The sequence below is a fragment of the Pangasianodon hypophthalmus genome, chromosome 21, assembly GCF_027358585.1.
Source record: "Pangasianodon hypophthalmus isolate fPanHyp1 chromosome 21, fPanHyp1.pri, whole genome shotgun sequence".
In the NCBI taxonomy this organism is placed as follows: domain Eukaryota; kingdom Metazoa; phylum Chordata; class Actinopteri; order Siluriformes; family Pangasiidae; genus Pangasianodon; species Pangasianodon hypophthalmus.
In genome coordinates, this window is record NC_069730.1 from 10603348 (window position 1) to 10624673 (window position 21326).

Here is a 21326-nt window from a genome sequence, read left to right on the forward strand (position 1 = left end):
GGGTTATCCTGTAACTAAGTAAAACATACAGTATGTGGTCATCCTGTAACTAAGTGAAACATATGTGGTCATCCTGTAGTTAAGTAAAACATACAGGGTCGTCCTGTATCTAACGAAATCCTACAAAATCCTGTCTGCTTCTGTTCTGCCTCCTATATGGAAAATATCTCCTATCAACGTGGGAAATAAAATTCATTAAGATTATCTTGGTGTCTACTATAAAAGACATTTATAAATGGGCTATTAGTTTAACTCACAAATAATTAAACTGTTCTCAGATCACACTACACAATTCCTGACATCTAAATCGACAAGAAAAAAAAAAAACAATAATTAACTTACTTTTCTGTTTCCGTAAAATGTTCTTTTTGGAATAGTTTTACAGACATGAAGATGAAACCTCTTTAACCTTTTTAACCTCCCACCCTGACAACTGGGGTAACACTGGAAAGCCCAGGATGTCCAATTTAGTGTTCAGCAGGACATAACTGGGTAACTCAAATTTGTAAAAGGAGAGATGCAAAAACATAATGTGCACTACAGAGGACACAAATGAACAGGTGGGGTCTCAGGAGGCTAATAATAGTTGTACTGCGTACAAATATGGTCTACTGGAATTACACATCAATATGGACAGTTCATGGCTACAATTTGACCCTATCAATGCATAAAAGAGTAAATCTACAATGAACAAATGATTCTGATGTCATGTTAATGTTATCTAGCAGCAGAGTCTTTTCTGTGTTTAAAATGATCAGGAGATATGATCTGATCAGAGGGAACTGACCTGGCCTTTGCCCCTTTTGCAGAGCTCAAAAAGAAACACAGATTGCCTGGAGAAAATTTACTGCGCCTTGCACCGCATGGGGAGGAATAGAAACAGCAGGGATGAACGTCAGACAAGAAGTGACAGGGGGAAAAGAGGGCTGGGAGGTATACCATATTAAAGTAAATACCAGTATGACGAAGTGGCATAATATGGATTTTACCATAGTCTGGATATTGTGATAAACCCAGAAATGGCGAATCAGAAGCAGCCACGGCACGAGACAAATTAAACGTTAATTAATAGAAACTTAAAAAAAAAACAAAAATTTGCATACATTTCAAAATGTACTATTAACTGTTTACATTGTCTGGACATAGTGCGTCTCACTTGACGATGTGAGTGGTAAAATTAGCCAAGAGAGATAGTTTTAATAATACTGATGGACCATTTCCACACTTCCGTGTTTAAAAGTGGCGAACGCAGGGAGCTCGCTGAGGTAAAATGTCAAAGCGTTACCAGCAGTCGGGTTTTGTCGGTTTAGTTGCGCTGACATTTTACACAATATTTCCAAGAGTATAAAGCCCATTTTACATCAAAAGCATCACGGCACGTTCTTCTGTGCGTTGGTGTGTGGAATATAATATAATGTAATGTAAATACATTGTTAATGTAAATATAATGTTCAAATATTCAGTGTTCAGATTATTATAAACACGAATGACCACTGTATACCGTCCCATAAAGCTCATTAATCTAACGGGATTTTCACTCATTCACAGTTTGGATTTTAACTGACGCCAGTGCACGCGCTTTTACAGTGTTATAGGGATAGGGATATAGGGATACACTGATAAAGCATGAATTTTGTATTTTTTATTTTATTTATTATTATTATTATTATTTAGTTCTTCAAGCTTAAAATCATGACTGTGTTGCGTGAAAATACGCGTATTATTATTTATTTTTTATTTCAAATAGTGCCTGTGCACGCTGCTAGTGGTCAGTGTAAAGGCCACTTTGATTAACATGTCAGCATCCTGGATGTGGCACTGCTGCAGTCTGCTCTAAAATGGGCTTAAGAGGAATGAAGGCTACAAACTGAATGAAGGCTGAGGAAATTTTAATGTAATTTTAATTATTATTTTAAAATATTCCATAAATGAAGTTTAAGTGCACAGAACAACAATAAGTGGTTGAACCTATGATATACACTTACTGTCCACTTTATTAGGAACACCTGTACATGTAAGTGCACATTCATGTTTTTATCTAATCAGCCAATCATGTTGCAGCAGCGCAATGCATAAAATTATGCAGATACAGGTCAAGAGCTTCACATCAAACATCAGAATGGGAGTAGAAATGTGATCTCTGTGAGTTTAACTGTGGCATGGTTGGAGATGAGCTGTATTTCAGAAACTGCTGATCTCCTGGGATTTTCACACATGACAGTTTCTAGAGTTTACACAGAATGGTGCAAAAACCAAAAAACATACTGAGAGTGGAGGGTCTGCAGGCTGAAACACCTTGTTGATGAGAGAGCTCAGAGGAGAATGACCAGACTGGTCTGACCTGACAAAAAATCTGTAGTAACTCAAATAAGCGCTCTTTACAACTGTGGTTGAGCGGAAGACATCAAACCTTGAGGTGCATGAGGTACAACAGCAGAAGACCATATCAGGTTCCACTCCGGTCAGCCAAGAACAAGAATCTGAGGCTATCATGGGCACAGACTTGCCCAAACAGGACAGTTGAAGACTGGAAAAAGGCCAGGTGATTTTTGTCCAGTTTGGGTGAGCCTTTGCCCATGATAGCCTCAGATTCCTGTTCTCTGGATACCAGGAGTGGAACGTGATGTGGTCTTCTGCTGTTGTAGCCCATTTACCTCAAGTTTTGAGGTTTTGTGCATTCTGAGATGCTTTTCTGCTCCCCACAGTTGTAAAGAATAATTATTTGACTTACTATGTCCTTCCCGGCAGCTGGAACCAATCTGGCAAACATTTTATCAACAAGGCATTTCCAACCACAGAACTGTTGCTCATTCCATGTTTTTTGTTTTTCACACCATTCTGTGTAAACTCTAGAGACTGCTGTGTGTGATATTCCCAGGAAACCAGCAGTTTCTGAAATACTCAAACCTGCCCTTCTGGTACCAACATCCATGCTATGATCAAAGTCACAGAGATCACACAATTTTTTCAAGTTCAATTTCTTATCACTTTCATCAAATATCATGATATATCAGTATCATCTGCATAGTGGAAAAATTTGAGCATATATCATCCACCAAAAACAAGATAGGAGGAGATTATAATGAAAATCCTAAAATGTATACATATATTTGAAATAATCTTACGTTTGGAAGTTTGTTGCAAAGAAAATGAAATCTTTACTGTGTGGGATGTAGCCTTAATGTTTCATAACCATAAATATACAGAGAGGTCCCTAACTATTTGGACAGTGACATCTTTTTCATAATTTTGCCTCTGTACAGCACCACAATGGATTTGAAATGAAGCAATCATGATGTGACTGAAATGTAGACTTTCAGCTTTAATTCAACGGGTTTAACAAAAATATTGCACTAACCATTTATGAATTACAGCCTTTATTTATTTATTTATTTTATTTTTTTTTTTTACAGAGTCCCTCCATTTTCACAGGCTCAAAAGTAATTGGACAATTGACTGATAAGCAGTTTCGTGGCCAGGTGTGACCTGCTTCCTTGTTCTTTCATGACAAATTAAGGAGATAAAAGAATTGATTCCAAGTGTTTAATTTGCTGTTGGTTGAACTCTCAATATGTGGTCTAAAGAGGTGTCGAGGCAAGTGAAGCAGGCTATTGTTAGGCTCAAAAACAAAACGGACCTATCGGACAGATAGCAGAAACTTTAGGAGTGGCCAGATCAACAATTTGATACATTCTTAAAAAGAATGAGCACTGGTGAGTTCAGCAACACCAAAAGGCCTAGAAGACCGCAGACAACAACTAAAGTGGATGATCACAGAATTCTTTCCTTGGTGAAGAAAAACCACTTCACTACATTTAGCTAAGTCAAGAACACACTGGAGGAGGTAGGAATATCAATGTCAAATTCTACAATCAAGAGATGCCTTCATGAATGTAAATACAGATGGTTTACCTCAAGATACAAACCACTGGTAACACTCAAAAACAGAAAGGCCAGATTAGACTTTGCTCTAAAAAAAAAAAAAAAGCCTGCCCAGTCCTGAGTATGGAGAAGGAAAGGAAGGGCTCGTTTTCCAAAACATACCACATCATCTGTCAAACATGGTGGAGGAAGTGCTAGGGCATGGGCATGTTTCGCTGCCAGTGGAACTGGGTCACTGGTATTTATTGATGAAGTGGCTGCTGATAGAAGTAGCAGGATGAATTCTAAAGTGTATAGAGCTATACTTTCTGCTCAAATTCAGTCAAATGCTGCAAAACTGATAGGACAGCTCTTCACGGTACAGATGGATAATGACCCGAAAAGTACCGCGAAAGCAACCCAAGGGCTTATTAAGACAAAAAAAAATGGAATGTTCTAAAGTCACCTGAACTCAACCCAATTAAGCATGCTTTTCACTTACTGAAGACAAAACTGAAGCCGGAAAGACTTTAAATAAGTAGCTACTGAAGGCGAATGCAGTAAAGGCCTGGCAAAGCATCTCAAGAGAGGAAACTCAGCATTTGGTGATGTCTATGGGTTCCAGATTTCAGGCAGTCATTGACTGCAAAGTATTTGCATCCAAAAATTAAAAATAATCCTAATATTTATGATTATGTTAGTTTGTCCAATTACTTTTGAGCCTGTGAAAATGGAGGAACCCTGTAAAAAATGGCTGTAATTCCTAAACAGTTAATGCAATATTTCAACAGGTTGAATTAAAGCTTAAAGTCTACACTTCAATGGCATCTTGATTGCTTCATTTCAAATCCATTGTGGTGGTGTACAGAGGCAAAATTATGAAAATCATGTCACTGTCCAAATACTTGGGGATCTGACTGTACTTCTAACAAAAAAAAAATGCTTTGGAGGCAGGCCAGGAAAACGAGATTCTAACATTGTATGCAAAATAAGCTAGTTGCAATAAGCAAATCAAACATCTCTGAAAGGCACCGGCAAACTCAAGCATCTCCAAAAAATCTCCAAAAAATGTCCAAAATCACTTCCGTATGAAATTAAAGAAAATCAGTTTCAAATTCTTTGCATGCCCTTGCATAGCATCACCTCAAGCAGGTAATCTCACAGATTAGATGGCTGTTGTGTATGCACTGAAAACATGCTCACCTGGACATCCTCTTGTCTGTTTGGACACTTTCATTGTCTGCCAAGTTAAGTGAGGCAAGTGATATACTGGAGACAGAGTATCCCCGAGGGCGGGACCCTAGAGAAATATGCAAACCATATACATAAACAAAAACATGACTGTCTAAAAGCCAAAAGACTGCAAGCTAACTACAGCTGTAAAGGTGTAATCAGGGTAAGCTTATATTTACACAAAGAGTTTAAAGTTACAGTATGCACACAAAAAAATATGATTACTGAGTCAGGGGAGGAAACAACTTTAAAATATGATGCTCATGAGCTACTCTAAGTTGCCTTGACAGTCCTGTAGTAGTATTTCACAGGCAGCACTGTATCAGGGGTGTCGGGTCACATTTTTGCACGCATACGTCATACACCAGCTCAAAAGAAATCTGACTACATAGTGGCAAAGCAGGAGCCACAGCCAGTCAGGAGAAAGAATGTGTGAGAGAGAAAACAAGCCAGGGTGAGAGAGTGGAAGGGTCTAATACTACACTGTCTTGCTGAACAGGTAAGGTATTTATTTGTTCTCTAATTTGTTCGGAAGCTAATGAATGATAAGTGATAGCCAATTTATCCTCTTTGTGAAGTTTGTATCAGAACACAGTTAAGAAGTTGCTGAGCTAGAGAACTCAGGATAGCGGGTAGGTTCTGATGAGTTTCTCTGTATTTTTGTATTTCAACCTTGGTTATATTGGGTAAGAGTGAGTGATTTGAACCCTCTGCTCACCTGATCTGTGTCTCTCTAACCTCTGGTCTAGGTTTTAGCTAACGGCTCGTGTCTGACAGGCAGACATTTTTGACAGGCTGGAGAGCAAAATACACAGACTAGATAAAATACACAGAGAACATAATTTGGGTACAAAAAAAATCATTGGAAATGACCAGGCATTATAGCTAGTTAATGGCCTAGCTACGTCTAGCCCCCCCAAAGATATGCAAAATCGGAAACCCTACATTCAGCCTACGGTCGAATGCACAGAGTGCTCTGTGAGATTACAGTGGAGCAACCCTTTACCCTTCAACCTTATATTTTGGCTAGCTAACATTATATGACTAGTTCATCCTGTTACGTGCTAGATATGTGAGTCATTTGGTGTGAATTCCAATAAGGTCTCAGATATTATGTTCATTATTTTTTATTTGTTGCTTTTGACCTAAAACAAAATTCTGTAAAGAATTTTGGCTGAATTCTGAAACAATTTTGTCTTTATATCTGCCAAATTACATGTGGCTGGGAATAACATTTCTGGAGATATTAAATCCTAAACTTGGCTTCTCAAGAAAGACATTTTTTTAAAATAGAAAATTGTTTTTCAGGGGAGTGGAAAAATGTAATGCAATAATTCAGCCAAAATACTTTGGTTTTAGGTCACAAGCAACAAATAAAAAAAAAAAAAAGAATGAACAAAATCTGAGACATGCAGCAACAACCCTTTCTGAATTGACACAGAATGGCCCATGTGCTGTTATGATCCTGCAGAAAGAGCACAGTTACACCAGTCTTGCCAATGCACAGGCACTGCTGCTAAAAGACAGCTAAAAGAAATGCTCTTGCTGAGAAGTTTTGCTCCTTCATCTGGTACTCAGTAACTGTCACAGTTACACTATAGTAAGTATTCCGAATCCCAAACTACATACTACAGTATGTTACTACAGTATTGGTGTCCTTACTATTTAGGCACATTGTGTAGTTTTGAGATGCAAACCTGAATTCTCTCTGATGCATTACTTGCCACTTTAAGCCATGAAATTAATTTGCATGGTGGAAAACAGTACAGCACATTATGAAATGTTCTTGCAAGAGTAGCTCGCAATAGTATTTTTCTACCAGAAAAATTCCAGTATGGAATTCTAATCTCTTACATCCTGTAAATCCTTTAAGTCATTTGAGTTGAGCTCATGTACCTTTGTTCACTGAGCAAACAGGTATATGGCACAATTTTATAAGGTTGGGTTTTCCTATTGTGTCTGTTGCTCATATCCATTATACCCATGTTTGTCCATGGTAGAGATATGCAATCTGCATTGTTAGCTTTTAACTGTGTAGCTGCTGTACCTGTGTATGTCTGAGCAGATGGTTTAGGAGACTCCACGATATCTCTGTGCATAGACTTGGGACGGGGTTTCTTCTGTTTGATGCTTGGGGGACGGGGCTTAATGACACTGTCCATGTCCTCCATCAGTTTGAGCTGCCTCCTCCTCAAATACTCGTTTTTGATGAACTCCCGTCTTGCCTTCTCCTCCTCCTTCTTCTGGCGATCCTCTTCTGCTTTCAGTCTGTCCAGCAGAGGGCAATAAATGGATTATCCATAGAAAACTTGATTAAGACTCATAAATCTCCAAAGCTATTAAGCCATTTAAAAAATATGAAAATCTGAATATACACTTACTCTTTAACATTGTGTAACATTATAGCTGAACAAAAAAATGTTTTGAGTTTTCTGGATCTGTTCATGATCTGCTACAGAGAAAGCTAACCTTGACATTTCCTTCTTCTGCTCAATCTCTTGCTCCTGTAGCCGTTTCTTTGTCTGCATCTCTTTCTCTCTCCTTAGCCTCTTCTCCAGGAGAGCTGCTCTTTTTTGTGCAATGTCTTCCTCACCTTTCTGATCATCCTAAATGAAGACAAAGATCACAAATCAAGCAGAGATAAAAACCACCACACTAAAATGGTTCTGGGTCAACACACACACACAAACACGCACAAGCCAATATGCAAAATATACAGATACATGTGCATATGAACACAAACATAAGCCCCAAACTTAAGTCAAAACATGCTCAGACAGATGCACAAACATTCAATTCCATGAGTCAATGCACACACAATCACAGTGCCAAAATACTCATGACTAAAAGTATAAGACAAAAACACACATAAGCACACATACTCAACCAAGCCCCATAGGTACTAATCGGCTCAAAAAGCATACAATTAATCATGAATATAAGATGGTATTTGAAATGAATATAAGATAACTGTGAAACAGTTAATCACTAAGAAGTTAATCACTAGAAGATGATAAAATGTTGACATCTGTTCAAGGTGCTAAACAAGTAATTACAAATAATTGGACATTTAGGCTAAGTATTGACAAAAGAGCCAATACATCATGACAGCAAAATATAAATAAGCCCTAGAGCCATAAATAAAAGAGCAGATCAAAAATGAGATTAGTTTAAAGAAGAACCACTTGTTACATCATTGGAGGTTAGGATGTTCTGTCATATTTAAACGAATAACATCTAACCAACACCATTCGTACTGCAGTTTTACTGGTGTTTCTTAGCTGCTAACATGCTCAGCTAACCAAAAGACCACATTTGAGTGAAAAGAGTGAAAACAGACACAGCAAAATAATGTGTTGTTCAGTGAGCTCAGTGGTATGTTTCTGTGGTTAGTGACATAAAACAAGGGTCCTACCCTGTAGAAGAACCCACAACACATCTTCTCCACCCTGCCCTCCGTCACTTTCCCACTTTCCAGTTCATGATCATCCAGAGGCTTCAGTTCAGAGAGAGGCACCTCAATTAGGTCCTTCCTAACCTGGGCCTGACCTTCCCCTGTGTCATCTGTACTTATCATGTCCAAATGCTCAATTACCGCCTGTGACTGAACCTGAAATGCTGCTGTTGTCTTGATGGGTCTGGCTTCTTCTGATGGTTTCTCTTTCATATCGCCATCTTTTTTCTTCTCTTTCTCATCTTTTTCTTCTTGGTTCTCTGTGACTTGGCTGGACAGAGCAACACCAGAAATCTTTTCTGCATCTGTGTCAGGTTGCTTATCTACAGACCCCACTGCTGGTGCATTTACTTCCTCTTTATTTGTATTATTCTCATCTCTAGGTCCCTCGTCATGTCCCAGGTACGCAAAAGAACTAGTTTGTGTTTGTCGAGGGGAGAACCGGCGCAGCCTCGGTAGACTGTCCACTGACTGTGGAGTGTTTAACATCCGACTAAACGGGGTGACTTTCAGCTCACTTGGGCGTGGAGTACGGGGTGTTCTGGCATGGAATGAAGCAGACTTTCTCTTTATGGGGGCAGGTGAGCGTTGAGTGGTACGGGGCGACCCTGCGGAGGATAGATTTGGGGAAAGAGACCCCACAGATCCACGACACACAACACTACTGCTGCGCAGCTCACGCAGGTGTTTCTGTAATGAAGTTTGCATTTGCGTGTGCGGAGGTGAGATCACCCAGGATTGCTGCTCACGTAGACGCATGATATGTTCCTGCTGCTGTGCCAGGCGCTGCATTTCTGTCTGCAGGAAGCTCAGCGATGCATTCAGGCGTTCGATCGAGCGTGTGTACTCTGCCAAGTCTACCATCTCTGAACTCCCTCCTTCCTCTGGGGTCAATTTAAGTGGTGCCCCATCGGGCTTGCACCTCACTAATTGAGAGCTGCTATCGTTTGTTTTCAAAAGTTGTGGTTGAATGTTTTGCTTCTCATCTAGACTTCTGCAACTGCCACCATCACCCTCTAGTGGTGAGATGGTTCCTTTGCGGCGAACAATGTTGAGAAAGGCAGTGCGACCCATCCTTTGTCGGTGACGTGTGAAAGCAGCTTCCACTTTCTTTTTTTGAGCTTCAATAGCTCGCCGCTTTTCCTCAAGCTTCATCTTCAACTGCACCATCTCAGATACTAACAGGCTAGATGGGTCACGGGGTGAACTGGCCTGACTGGGACTTCTGGCATCAGGTGCATCAGACCTTGCTACTGCCCTAGCAGGTGTGGTGCTTATATCATTTTCGGGTGTATTTCCACCACTCCGACCCTCCCCATGGTTGAGCTTGCGAAATTTTTGCTCAGCAAAACTTGTCATGCGCACAGCAAAGGATCCAATTGAGGAGCTGGAGCTTGCGGCCAGTGAACGCGGACCCTGTAGACTTGGCACAGGGCTGAAACTGCCACTGGTATCAGGTAATGGGCACGAACGGGCTTCGTAATCTTGGTCCATATCAGAGTAGTCCTTTAAAGATGAGTCTTCATCCTGACCATCCTGGATGTCCTCAGTGCGAACATGAATTCCTGTATCCATTTCTGTGGATGTAGAATTTAGCTGTCCATCATCAACCCGGGCTTCAAACAGACTGTCCTTAGGGTCTTGCAAGTCAGAGTTAGCAGCAGCAGGGCCCTGGGCTTCAGGGGGGTGCAAGAAAAAGGCATTTTCACCAACAGGGGGACGCAGACTGCTGTGAGAACACTCTGAGTTGTGGATGATCTTCAGAGCCTCCTCCATAGTTGGAGTCGGAGGCTGGGGGCTAGTGACATCTGGATGCACTCCATTTGAGTACCTAAAGAAATTAAAAAGTAAAAATCTTGGATAAGTGTGAATACTACCTTCACATTTTAATTGATCTAGAACATCTCTTGATTTTAGAGCAATACAGCTGTAAAATTAATGAAAAACCCAAATACCAAATGCATCTCTCTCAATTTTCAGTCAGATGCTATTTCTTTTGCTGCCCAGGTATCTTAAAAGAAATACCTAGAGTCAGTTCTAACAAGAGGCCTGACAGGACCATGGTGTGATGTTATGTCATCATCCTCTTCCTCTTGTAACGGTGTGTGTGTGTTTCCATTAACGGGTTGGAAAGAGAGGTTCCGGCGCATGCCCCGTGCTGAGTTGGGAACTTTGAACCCCAGGCCCTCTGAGCTAGCAGACCGACTCAACCCTTGACTTGGCATACAAGCCATAGGGTCATCAAATGGAATCTCAAATGAGATACCATGGGCTGAAGACCTACAGTGGAGGAGAGAGGGAGGGTAGAGCAAGGGAAATCATAAATAAATATTTTTAAAAACTATCAGATAATTCTAGTTACATCTTACAGTGAATTTGAGAAAAATTATTTTTGGGTCATTGTGTTCCCATACTTGTTACATTCCATATTATCACATTTTCCCATTTAATATTGCCATATATGTGTGTCAACAGGAAAACAGATGCTACAAAATTATATACACCAATCAGCCATAACATTATATCATATACAACGATCAGCCATAACATTAAAACCACCTGCCTAATATTGTGTAGGTCCCCCTTGGGCCGCCAAAACAGTTCTGACCCTTCAAGCCATGGACTCCACAAGACCTCTGAAGGTGTGCTGTGGTATCTGGCACAAAGACATTAGCAGCAGATCCTTTAAGTCCAGTAAGTTGCAAGCTGGGGCCTCCATGGACTGGACTTGGCAGTGTTTCTCTGGGCAACGTTCTGCTGATGAACATTGGGTCCTGGAATTCATGTGGATGTTACTTTGACACGTACTACCTTCCTATACAGTGTTGCAGACCAGGTACACCCCTTCATGGCAACAGTATTCCATAATGGCAGTGGCCTCTTTCAGCAGGATAATGCACCCTGCCACACTGCAAAAATTGTTCAGGAATGGTTTGAGGAACATGACAAAGAGTTCAAGGTGTTGACTTGCCCTCCAAATTCCCCAGATCTCAATCCAATCAAATATCTGTGGGATGTGCTGGACAAACAAGTCCAATCCATGGAGGCCCCAACTCCCAACTTACAGGACTTAAAGGATCTGCTGCTAATGTCTTTGTGCCAGATACCACAGCACACCTTCAGAGGTCTTGTGGAGTCCATGCCTCGATGGGTCAGAACTGTTCGGGTGGCACAAGTGGGACCTACACAATATTAGGCGAGTGGTTTTAATGTTATGGCTGATCGGTGTATGTGTGTGTGTGTGTGTGTGTGTGTGTGTGTGTGTATATATATAAATAATGTTACAGTGTTGAAGAGGTAATTATGCTCCTGTTGTTGGTTGTTCATTGAATTAACTGCTTCAAAAGCTATAATAATTATAATAGCAATAATACCTCTATAATTGCCTGCAAAGTATAGACAATTAACAACTTACTGGAATAGTTTTTCTTCCCTGAATAGTAAAGAACAGCACATTGACTCAAAACATAAACAAAACATTCTAACTCAATGGTACTTTAAACAAGAACATGAACACAGACCAACAGTATTAGCAAAGGATGTAAAAGAGTGGTGAGATCTGCAACACCCACCTTTTCTCTTTGGGCCATGTCCCCACACACCCATCCACATATGACAGAGAGTTTGACCTCTTTATCATGGCTACAAGAGACACAGAACACAGGTTTCAGATGAAATAGTGTGATGTTTAATGGTTGCAACTTTGGCTGCAGTGCAACACTACCATTGCACCTAACCCGCCTTATTAGATCATTAAAATGCATTGTTATTAGTATGGGCAGTATCAGCAGAAAATGCTGGATCAGACATCGAAGACAAAAAAGATTTAATCCAATCACATTCTGTAACAAATCTAGCCTGAAATATCACAGAATTGCTTGCAGTGCAAAGTGAAACATCTTCATGTAATAATAACAGTAGCCAAAGCTCTAATGCTCTGTCATTGTCCCAGGGGTGATAAATGTAAAATCTGTTTTGGTAGCTTTTGAGATGATAAAACTAAATCTCTGTAAAATATAAAGAAAAATGAGATGAGGCTTATGCTTAAATACCACGAGTGACATTTTCATCATGTGATCAGTCTAGAGAGACTTCTGATGATGATCAAAATTATTATGTTTACAATCGAAAATGTATAATCTCAATAATGTTGTTTTCCATAAGTAGATTAAGTTACAAATGTAGATGTAGACAGGCCATTTGCTTGTGATAACCTGATAATATCTCAAGATAATACTGAAACAGGTAATTCCAATTGATATAAGATAGAGATATCAGAGTTATTAATGACTTATAATATTGTTTCAATATAACATCTAATAATCTTATAGATTTTTTTATATAAAAACTGTAAAGTGCTGTAAAGGTGGGACTTCTGAATAGCCTGTCAGTCTGTAGGCTATGAATAAAGCCTGCTATAAAGGTAGAAATAGTTTTTATGATCACATTTATAATTTCTAATCTTTTTGTTACATATTAAATGCAAATAAAATTAATAAATAGTGTTTGTTTTTAGCAGTATGTTGGTGTCGGAATGTAATCTTTAAATGCAATTTTCTCCCCTTTCACTTTTGGGGGTAATCAGATTTTAAAACCATTTTATCTGTGGTTGCGATACATTCAAAACAGAAACATATCACAGTTCATGAAAACATGCAATTTTCAAAACTGTATAATTAACTGCAGAAAATGTCGAACTTTCACCATGTTCACAGATCGAAAGATATATGTTTGTTAGAGCTGGGAAACCACTTCTTTGTGCAGTACTCTAGAAATGGGGCTAGGAAATGCATTTATTATAAAGCAGACATCCTTACCTGAGTTGGTGGTGTTTGGTGACCTAGATCACAAGAAACATAGAATCAGATTTTAAAAAAATAATGCACTATATATATACATACAGCCAGGTCCGGAAGTATTTGGACAACGATAGAGTTTTTGTGATTTTGCCTTTATACACCACCACAATGGATTTGAAATAAAACAATCAAGATGTGATCGAAGTGTAGACTTTCAGCTTTATCAGGTTTAACAAAAATATGGCATTTACCATTTAGGAATTACAGCCATTTTCAACAAAGTACCTCCATTTCAGGGGCTTAAAGGTATTTGGACAAAGTGACATAATTGTAAATATAACCATAATTTTAATACTTGGATGAAAATCCTTTGCAGTCAATGACTGCCTGAAGTCTGGAGCCCATGTTCTCAAAACTCAAATTCTGAGTTTCCTCCCTAGAGATGCTTTGCCAGGCCTTCACTGCAGCCAGCTTCAGTTGCTGCTTGTTTGTGGGTCTTTCTGCCTTCAGTCTTATCTTTAGTAAGTGAAAAGCATGCTCTATTGGGTTGAGATCAGGCGACTGACTTGGCCATTGAAGAATATTCCATTTATTTGCCTTCAAAAAGTCTTTAGTTGCTTTTGCAGTATGTTTAGGGTCATTATCCACCTGCACTGTGAAGCAGTGTCCTATCAGTTTTGTAGCATTTGGCTGAATGTGAGCAGAGAGTATAGCCCTATACACCTCAGAATTCATCTTGCTACTTCTGTCAGCAGTCACATCACCAGTAAACACCAGTGAGCCCATTCCATTGGCAGCCATACATGCCCATGCCAAACATGGTGGCGGCAGTGTTATGACACATGATGTGTTATACTTTGGATCAGAAAGCTGAAACAGAAAACAGTTCCTTTCTTTTGCCATACTTTTCTCTTCCCATCATTCTGGTACAAGTTCATCTTGGTTTCATCAGTCCAAAGAATCTTATTCCAGAACATGGGAGGCTTTTTTAGATGTTTTCTGGCAAAGTCTAATCTGGCTTTCCTGTTCCTGAATGTTACCAGTGGTTTGCCCCTTGTTGTAAACCCTCTGTATTTACATTCATGAAGGCATCTCTTGATTGTAGATTTTGACATTGATACGCCTACCTTCTCCAGAGTATTCTTGACTTCTGTTGATGTTGTGAAGGGGTTTTTCTTCACCAAGGAAAGGATTCTGCGATCATCCACTTGCTCCAGTTGTTGTCTGTGGTCTTCCAGGCCTTTCGATGTAGTTGAGCTCACCAGTGCTTTCTTTCTTTTTAAGAATGTACCCAACTGTTGATTTGGCCACACCTAAGGTATTTACTATCTCTCTCATTGAGATCTCCTTGGACTTCATATTGGTAGCTCCAGTCGAACAGCTGCCAAATGCCAACTCAGTACCTGATATCAACTCCAGACCTTTTATCTGCTTCATTTGTCTTGAAGTAATGAGGGAATTAACCTGGTCAATTAACTTCTTATCAGTCAACTGTCCAAATACCTTTGAGCCCCTGAAAATGGAGGTACTTTGTTGAAAATGGCTGTAATTCCCAAATGGCAAATGCCATATTTTTGTGGAACCTCTTAAAATAAAGCTGAAAGTCTACACTTCGATCACATCTTGATTGTTTTATTTCAAATCCATTGTGGTGGTGTATAAAGGCAAAATCACAAAAACTGTGTCATTGTCCAAATACTTACTGACCTAACTGTATATATATATATATATATATATATATATATACACAGTCAGGTCCATAAATATTGGGACAGTGACACAGTTTTGGTAATTTTGCCTCTGTACACCACCACAGTGGATTTGAAATGAAGCAGTCAAGATGTGACTGAAGCGTAGACTTTCAGCTTTAATTCAAGGGGTTTAACAAAAATATTGCATTAACCGTTTAGGAATTACAGCCAATTTTTACAGAGTTCCTCCATTTTTACAGGCTCAAAAGTAATGGGACAAACTAATATAATCATAAATATTAGGATTATTTTTATTACTTGGAGGTAAATCCTTTGCAGTCAATGACTACCTGAAGTCTGGACCCCATGGACATCACCAAATGCTGAGTTTCCTCCCTTGAGATGATTTGCCAGGTCTTTACTGCAGCCATCTTCAGTTGCTGCTTGTTTGTGGGTCATTCTGCCTTCAGATTTGTCTTCAGTAAGTGAAAAGCAGCTCAGTTGGGTTGAGGTCGGGTGACTGACTCGGCCATTTAAGAACATTTAATTTCCAAGCTCTTGGGCTGCTTTCACAGTATGTTTTGGGTTGTTATCCATCTGTACTGTGAAGTGTTGTCCTATCAGTTTTGCAGCATTTGACTGAATCTGAGCAGAAAGTATAGCTCTGTACACTTCAGAATTCATCCTGCTACTTCTATCAACAGTCACATTATCAATAAACCCCAGTGACCCAGTTCCATTGGCAGCCAAACATGCCCATGCCATAACACTGCCTCCACATGTTTGACGGATGATGTGGTATGCTTTGGATCATGAGCCCTTCCTTTCCTTCTCCATACTTTTCTCTTCCCATCATTCTGGTACAAGTTAATCTCGCATCAGAACTGGTCAGGCTTTTTTTAGAGTTTTTTTAGCAAAGTCTAATCTGGCCTTTGTGTTCTTGAGTGTTACCAGCAGTTTGCATCTTGAGGTAAACCGTCTGTATTTATGTTCATGAAGGTGGCTCTTGATTGTAGACTTCGACAATGATAGGCCTACCTCCTCCAGAGTGTTCCTGACTTGGCTAGATGTTGTGAAGGGGTTGTTCTTCAATAAGAAAATAATTCTGCAATCATCCACTTTAGTTGTTTTCTGTGGTCTCCCAGGCCTTTTGGTGTTGCTGAGCTCGCCAGTGCATTCCTTCTTTTTAAGAATGTACCAAATTGTTGATTTGGCCCTCCTAAAGTTTCTGCTATCTCTCTGATAGGTCTGTTTTGGTTTTTCAGCCTAATGATGGCCTCCTTCACTTGCATCAACACCTCTTTGGATGGCATATTGAGAGTTCCCATGAACAGCTACCAAATGCAAATTCAACACTTGGAATCAGCTCCAGACCTTTTATCTCCTTAATTTATCATGATATAAGGAGGAAACAGGCCACAGCTGGCCATGAAACTGCTTATCAGTCAATTGTCCCATTACTTTTGAGCCTGTGAAAATGGAGGAACTCTGTAAAAAATGGCTGTAATTCCTAAACGGTTAATGCAATATTTTTGTTAAACCCCTTGAATTAAAGCTGAAAGTCTACGCTTCAGTCACATCTTGACTGCTTCATTTCAAATCCACTGTGGTGGTGTACAGAGGCAGAATTACCAAAACTGTGTCACTGTCCCAATATTTATGGACCTGACTGTATATATATATATATATATATATATGTGTGTGTGTGTGTGTGTGTTTTTAAATAGCTGTGAGTCAAATATTGAATTGAATAAAATACAAACTTCAGTGGGTCAGGGCTTGGTGGCCTATGGATCAGGTTGTGTTTGGTTATGGGAGCCATTTTAGTTGCCTCAACTGGGTTGGAAACAGAGAACATAAGAAAATTTATTTTGGCACATCACAGTACATAATAAGTTTAGATTTTTAGTTCCAATCCAGCTCTCACCACTCCCAAGCTAGGTAATGAAGCCCAATGCCCATTAATGGCTCAGGTGTGTTAAGAACTGGAAAACAAAGCCATAAGCTGCTTTGGTGACATAAAGGACTGCATAATAAAATTCTGAATTAGGGCTCCAAGCTTACCTTTAGATTCACGCGTCCGAGGCTGAACGAAAGAGGGTTTGACCACTTCAAACCACCAAAACAGCTCTGCCATAAACACAAGGTAGTTACTCTAAAACACACACAGACATACATATACGAACATGACTGAATAACAGAGGAGAGAAGCTAAAACAAGACTGTATCCCAACAGTGTGCATTCTCTAACAGTAATGTTTCTAATTCATTAGCTTTTTTAAATATGCCTGGTCATAATAACACAACTGGATCAACGTGTTAGATTACTGTTGAAAGTGAGAGCTACAAGACAGTACAAGACTTCCATGGCCAAACTTTGCAATAAGCCTACTGTGCTGACTGCAAAATATCTTTGAAGTCAAAATTATGCTTTAAACCTTGATTTTTTTAATAGATGTGATTCACAGTCCATAAAATATGTTTGGCCAATTTCAGTGTCAAAATGTAACATTATGGCTCCTGAGCGGCACAACAGAAAAGCACTTGCCCTATTTTGCTATCTTGACTCCCGGCCATGGATAGTTGTGGCATCCATCCATGATCTTCCGACAATGCCACATCCATCCATGGCTGGTAGTCAAGAGAGCAAAATAAGCTATGCTTTCTGGGTGGGAGGGATAGCATTACTGTCTTTACCCTGTCAATCAGAGCAACACTAGCCAATCGTGTGCATCTGTGAGCTTATGCAAAGCACAGCATTGTGTAACTTGAAATAACAAAAACTCCCAAACAAATATTTACCAGAAAAAAACAACTATTTTGTTACAAGCTAAAGGTTTGGCATTATTTGATTATTTAAATGTAAACACATTGATCAATTTAATACAAAAATATATATATTTTTGCAGATTATTTTGTAAATTTAAACCACTCACAGGTTGATCTATCACTGTACAATTTGGTGCAAGTTGCCAACAGGTTTGCTTCCAACCAAAGTTTCTGAACATTTTAAGCCAATATGAATCATTGTACAACAAAAGCATGAGCCAAACAGTCTTATGAGAACCAGACCACAAACTATTATTTATTAAATTTGGAAAAATCAGATTTACTGCATAAAAACAATTTACTATATTTGGGTGGTGGTGTGAATTTCATGAATGTCCATGCAAATATCCTTAAACAAATGCAGAATTGGCATAAAAACAAGTTGGGACAAACCCAACTGCTAGTTCCCCATATCAATGTCATTACACACAGCATAAATGGGAATTTTAATAAAATTAACTGAAACATTCACTGACTGTGCCCAACAAGGCTATTTTCTCCTTTTTTCTCTACTTTAGGGATCCACAATCTTTTCTCAGACACAGTGCCTAGCTGTTTAAGATTCAATAGAAGTAGTGTGGCTAGCTAACGCTGAGCTAGCAGTGCCAGCTCCTCCCTCTTTCTCCTTCTACACCTTTCATCTTTTCCTCTCTCACACACATGACTCATTGCATTGGAGAATAGTATAGTCATGTCCCAAGATTAGAAAGTACAAGAATAACATACAGTATATTACCAAAAGCGTGTGGACACAAAGTTTGAAGGATACAACCGTATAGGACGTCTTTGTATGCTGTAGCGTTAAGAATTCCCCTTTAGTGGAATGAAGGAGCCTAGCCCAACCTTGTTCCAGCATGACTATGCTGCTGGTCACAAAGCAAGGTCCATTAAGAAATGGTTTGCCAAGGTTGTTGTGGAAGATATCGAGTGGCCTGCACAGAGCCCTGACCTCAACTCCACTTTGGGATGAACTGGAACGCTGACTGTGCCCCAGGCCTCCTCGCCCAAAATCAATGCCTGACCTCACTGATGGTCTTGTGGCTTAATGGACAAATTCACACAGCTACGCTCCAAAATGTAGTGGAAAGCCTTCCGAGAATAGTGGAAGTATTTTTTATCAGCAAAAGGAGGGGACTAAATCTGGAATGGGATGTTCAAAAAGCACATTAAAAATTAAATAAATAAATAAATCACATAAAACAAACTTCTGGCATAGACTTCCGGTTTAAATCTGAATATGAAAATGGATATGAATATTTTGAGATACAGATACAAATACAGATAATGGCAATGCATTTCACCCCTATTGTGCACATTTGAATAATGAGCCTAATATTTGAGTAGAGAGGGTCCATGGAACGCAAAAGGTTTGAGAACTGTTTGAAAACATCATATTCAGAGTCTAGATTGTCCGCTAAAATAGAAGAAAAAAAAAAAAAAAAGTTTTTTTTTTTTTTTTATTCATAGCCAAGGGTTAATGGGTTAAATTGGGAAAACAAGTAATTTTTCATTTTCTGTTTTTTGATTTCAAATCGGATAAGGATGACAGACTGTGTACCTTTTGGTAATTCTATTTTTGTCAGCAGAAGAAATTAAAAAATAAAACATAGACAGTTACCAGATTCTGTTTTCAAGGCAGGAGAAACAAAAAGCAAGACATTTTTGTTTTTATTGTCAGAAATTGCAAAGAGAAACTGGCTAGTGATTTTCGGTCCCATTGGTGATATCTGCGTTGCTCAGTCACTTAGCCATGTAAATTGATTCACAGTGAAGCACCCAGTGATTCACGCTCACAGTAGTTTCATCATGCTTTTGGGTTTTTCTGCTATCAATAGACAGTCCTATCGGCAACAACCACAGGTTACAGAAAAACTAAGTTTAGTCTGTAAACAATTTCATTTTTTGATTTACAAAGAAGGAAATAAACACAAATTGCTTTTATATTTTGTATCTGCAATTTCCGGTAAAAATAAAAATGGCTTGTTCTTCATTTCTCCTCCATGGATTTTGAAACCATAATCAACTGTTCATGTTTTATTTATTTATTTATTTATTTTAGTTCCTTTTACTGACAAAAAAAAATAGAATTACCAAAAGGTACACAGACCTAAATGGATTCATGTCACTAAATCATTACCCAATATTATTTCCTTCTTACTTGAAAATACTTTTGTGGAAGCATGTAGTTTTATTTGGACACGTTTAGTTACACTATACTCAATACTTTCACCTAATTAGAAATGTCCATCTTGTTCACATTCTGACACACACCACACACACACAATACCACATACACTAATCGGCCATAGCATTAAAACCACCTGCTTAATATTGTGTAGGTCCCCCTTATGCACCAAAACAGCTCTGACTCTTCAAGGCATGGACTCCCCAAGACCTCTGAAGGTGTGCTCTGGTATCTGGCACCAAGATGTTAGCAGCAGATCCTTTAGGTCCTGTAAGTTGGGAGTTGGGGCCTCCATGGATCAGACTTGCTTGCCATGCACATCCCACATATGCTCGATCGGATTGAGATCTGGGGAATTTGGAGGGCAAGTCAACACCTTGAACTCTTTGTCATGTTCCTCAAACCATTCCTGAACACATTATCCTGCTGAAAGAGGCCACTGCCATTATGGAATACTGTTGCCATGAAGGGGTGTACTTGGTCTGCAACAATGTTTAGGTAGGTGGCATGTGTCAAAGTAACATACACATGAATGCCAGGACCCAGCTGCATGTTGCCCAGAGCATCACACTGCCTCGGCCGGCTTGCCTTCTTCCGTCTTCCTCAGGCAAACAATGCACACGCACCCGGTTGTCCAGATGATGTAAAAGAAAACATGATTCATCAAGCCAGGCCCCATCATAGCCAATATTAACTTTTTCAGCAATGTGTCCTACAGTAGCTCTTCTGTGGGGTCAGACAAGATGGGCTAGCCTTCGCTCCCCACGCATATCAATGAACCTTGGGTGTCCATGACCCTGTCACCAGTTCACTGGTTGTCCTTCCTTGGACCACTTTTGGTAGGTACTAACCACTGCATAGTAGGAACACCCCACAAGACCTGCCGTTTTGGAGATGCTCCGACCCTGTCTTCTAGCCATCACAATTTGGCCCTTGTCAAAGTCGCTCAGATCCTTATGCTTCCCCATTTTTCCTTCTTCCAATGACTTCGAAAACTGACTGTTCAATTGCTGCGTAATATATCCCACCCCATGACAGATGTCAGTGTAAAGAGATAATCAGTGTTATTCACTTCACGTCAGTGGTTTTAATGTTACAGCTGATCAGTGTATGTGAAGTATTTCAAATTACATTTGTGTTACTGTAGCTAACTAATGGTAGGAAATGCCCTCAGAATTGGTCCTCTGTTTAAGAACAGTAAGTTTATTCCAAAACTACACCACACAGCCAGAACCAGAACATTCTGGCATTATTAAAATGCTCTCTCTCTCTCT

General features: G+C 39.5%; 1 protein-coding gene across 4 annotated transcripts in view; it reads right to left on the reverse strand.

Moving 5' to 3' along the window:
• The window catches only part of camsap2b (calmodulin regulated spectrin-associated protein family, member 2b), a 66685-nt gene that overhangs the window by 4206 nt on the left and 41153 nt on the right, over positions 1 to 21326 (reverse strand). For 3 of the 4 annotated variants that reach the window (XM_026924977.3, XM_053227527.1, XM_053227528.1), the window contains exons 7-16: positions 17103 to 17193; positions 16802 to 16874; positions 13366 to 13388; positions 12121 to 12190; positions 10574 to 10828; positions 8510 to 10379; positions 7564 to 7700; positions 7142 to 7362; positions 5065 to 5161; positions 788 to 853 (exon numbers count right to left, since the gene is read on the reverse strand). In XM_026924977.3, the coding sequence (XP_026780778.1) occupies positions 788 to 853; positions 5065 to 5161; positions 7142 to 7362; positions 7564 to 7700; positions 8510 to 10379; positions 10574 to 10828; positions 12121 to 12190; positions 13366 to 13388; positions 16802 to 16874; positions 17103 to 17193 (2903 nt within the window). The remainder of the gene's footprint in view (positions 1 to 787; positions 854 to 5064; positions 5162 to 7141; positions 7363 to 7563; positions 7701 to 8509; positions 10380 to 10573; positions 10829 to 12120; positions 12191 to 13365; positions 13389 to 16801; positions 16875 to 17102; positions 17194 to 21326) is intronic. The other variant, XM_026924979.3, reaches the window with a different exon arrangement.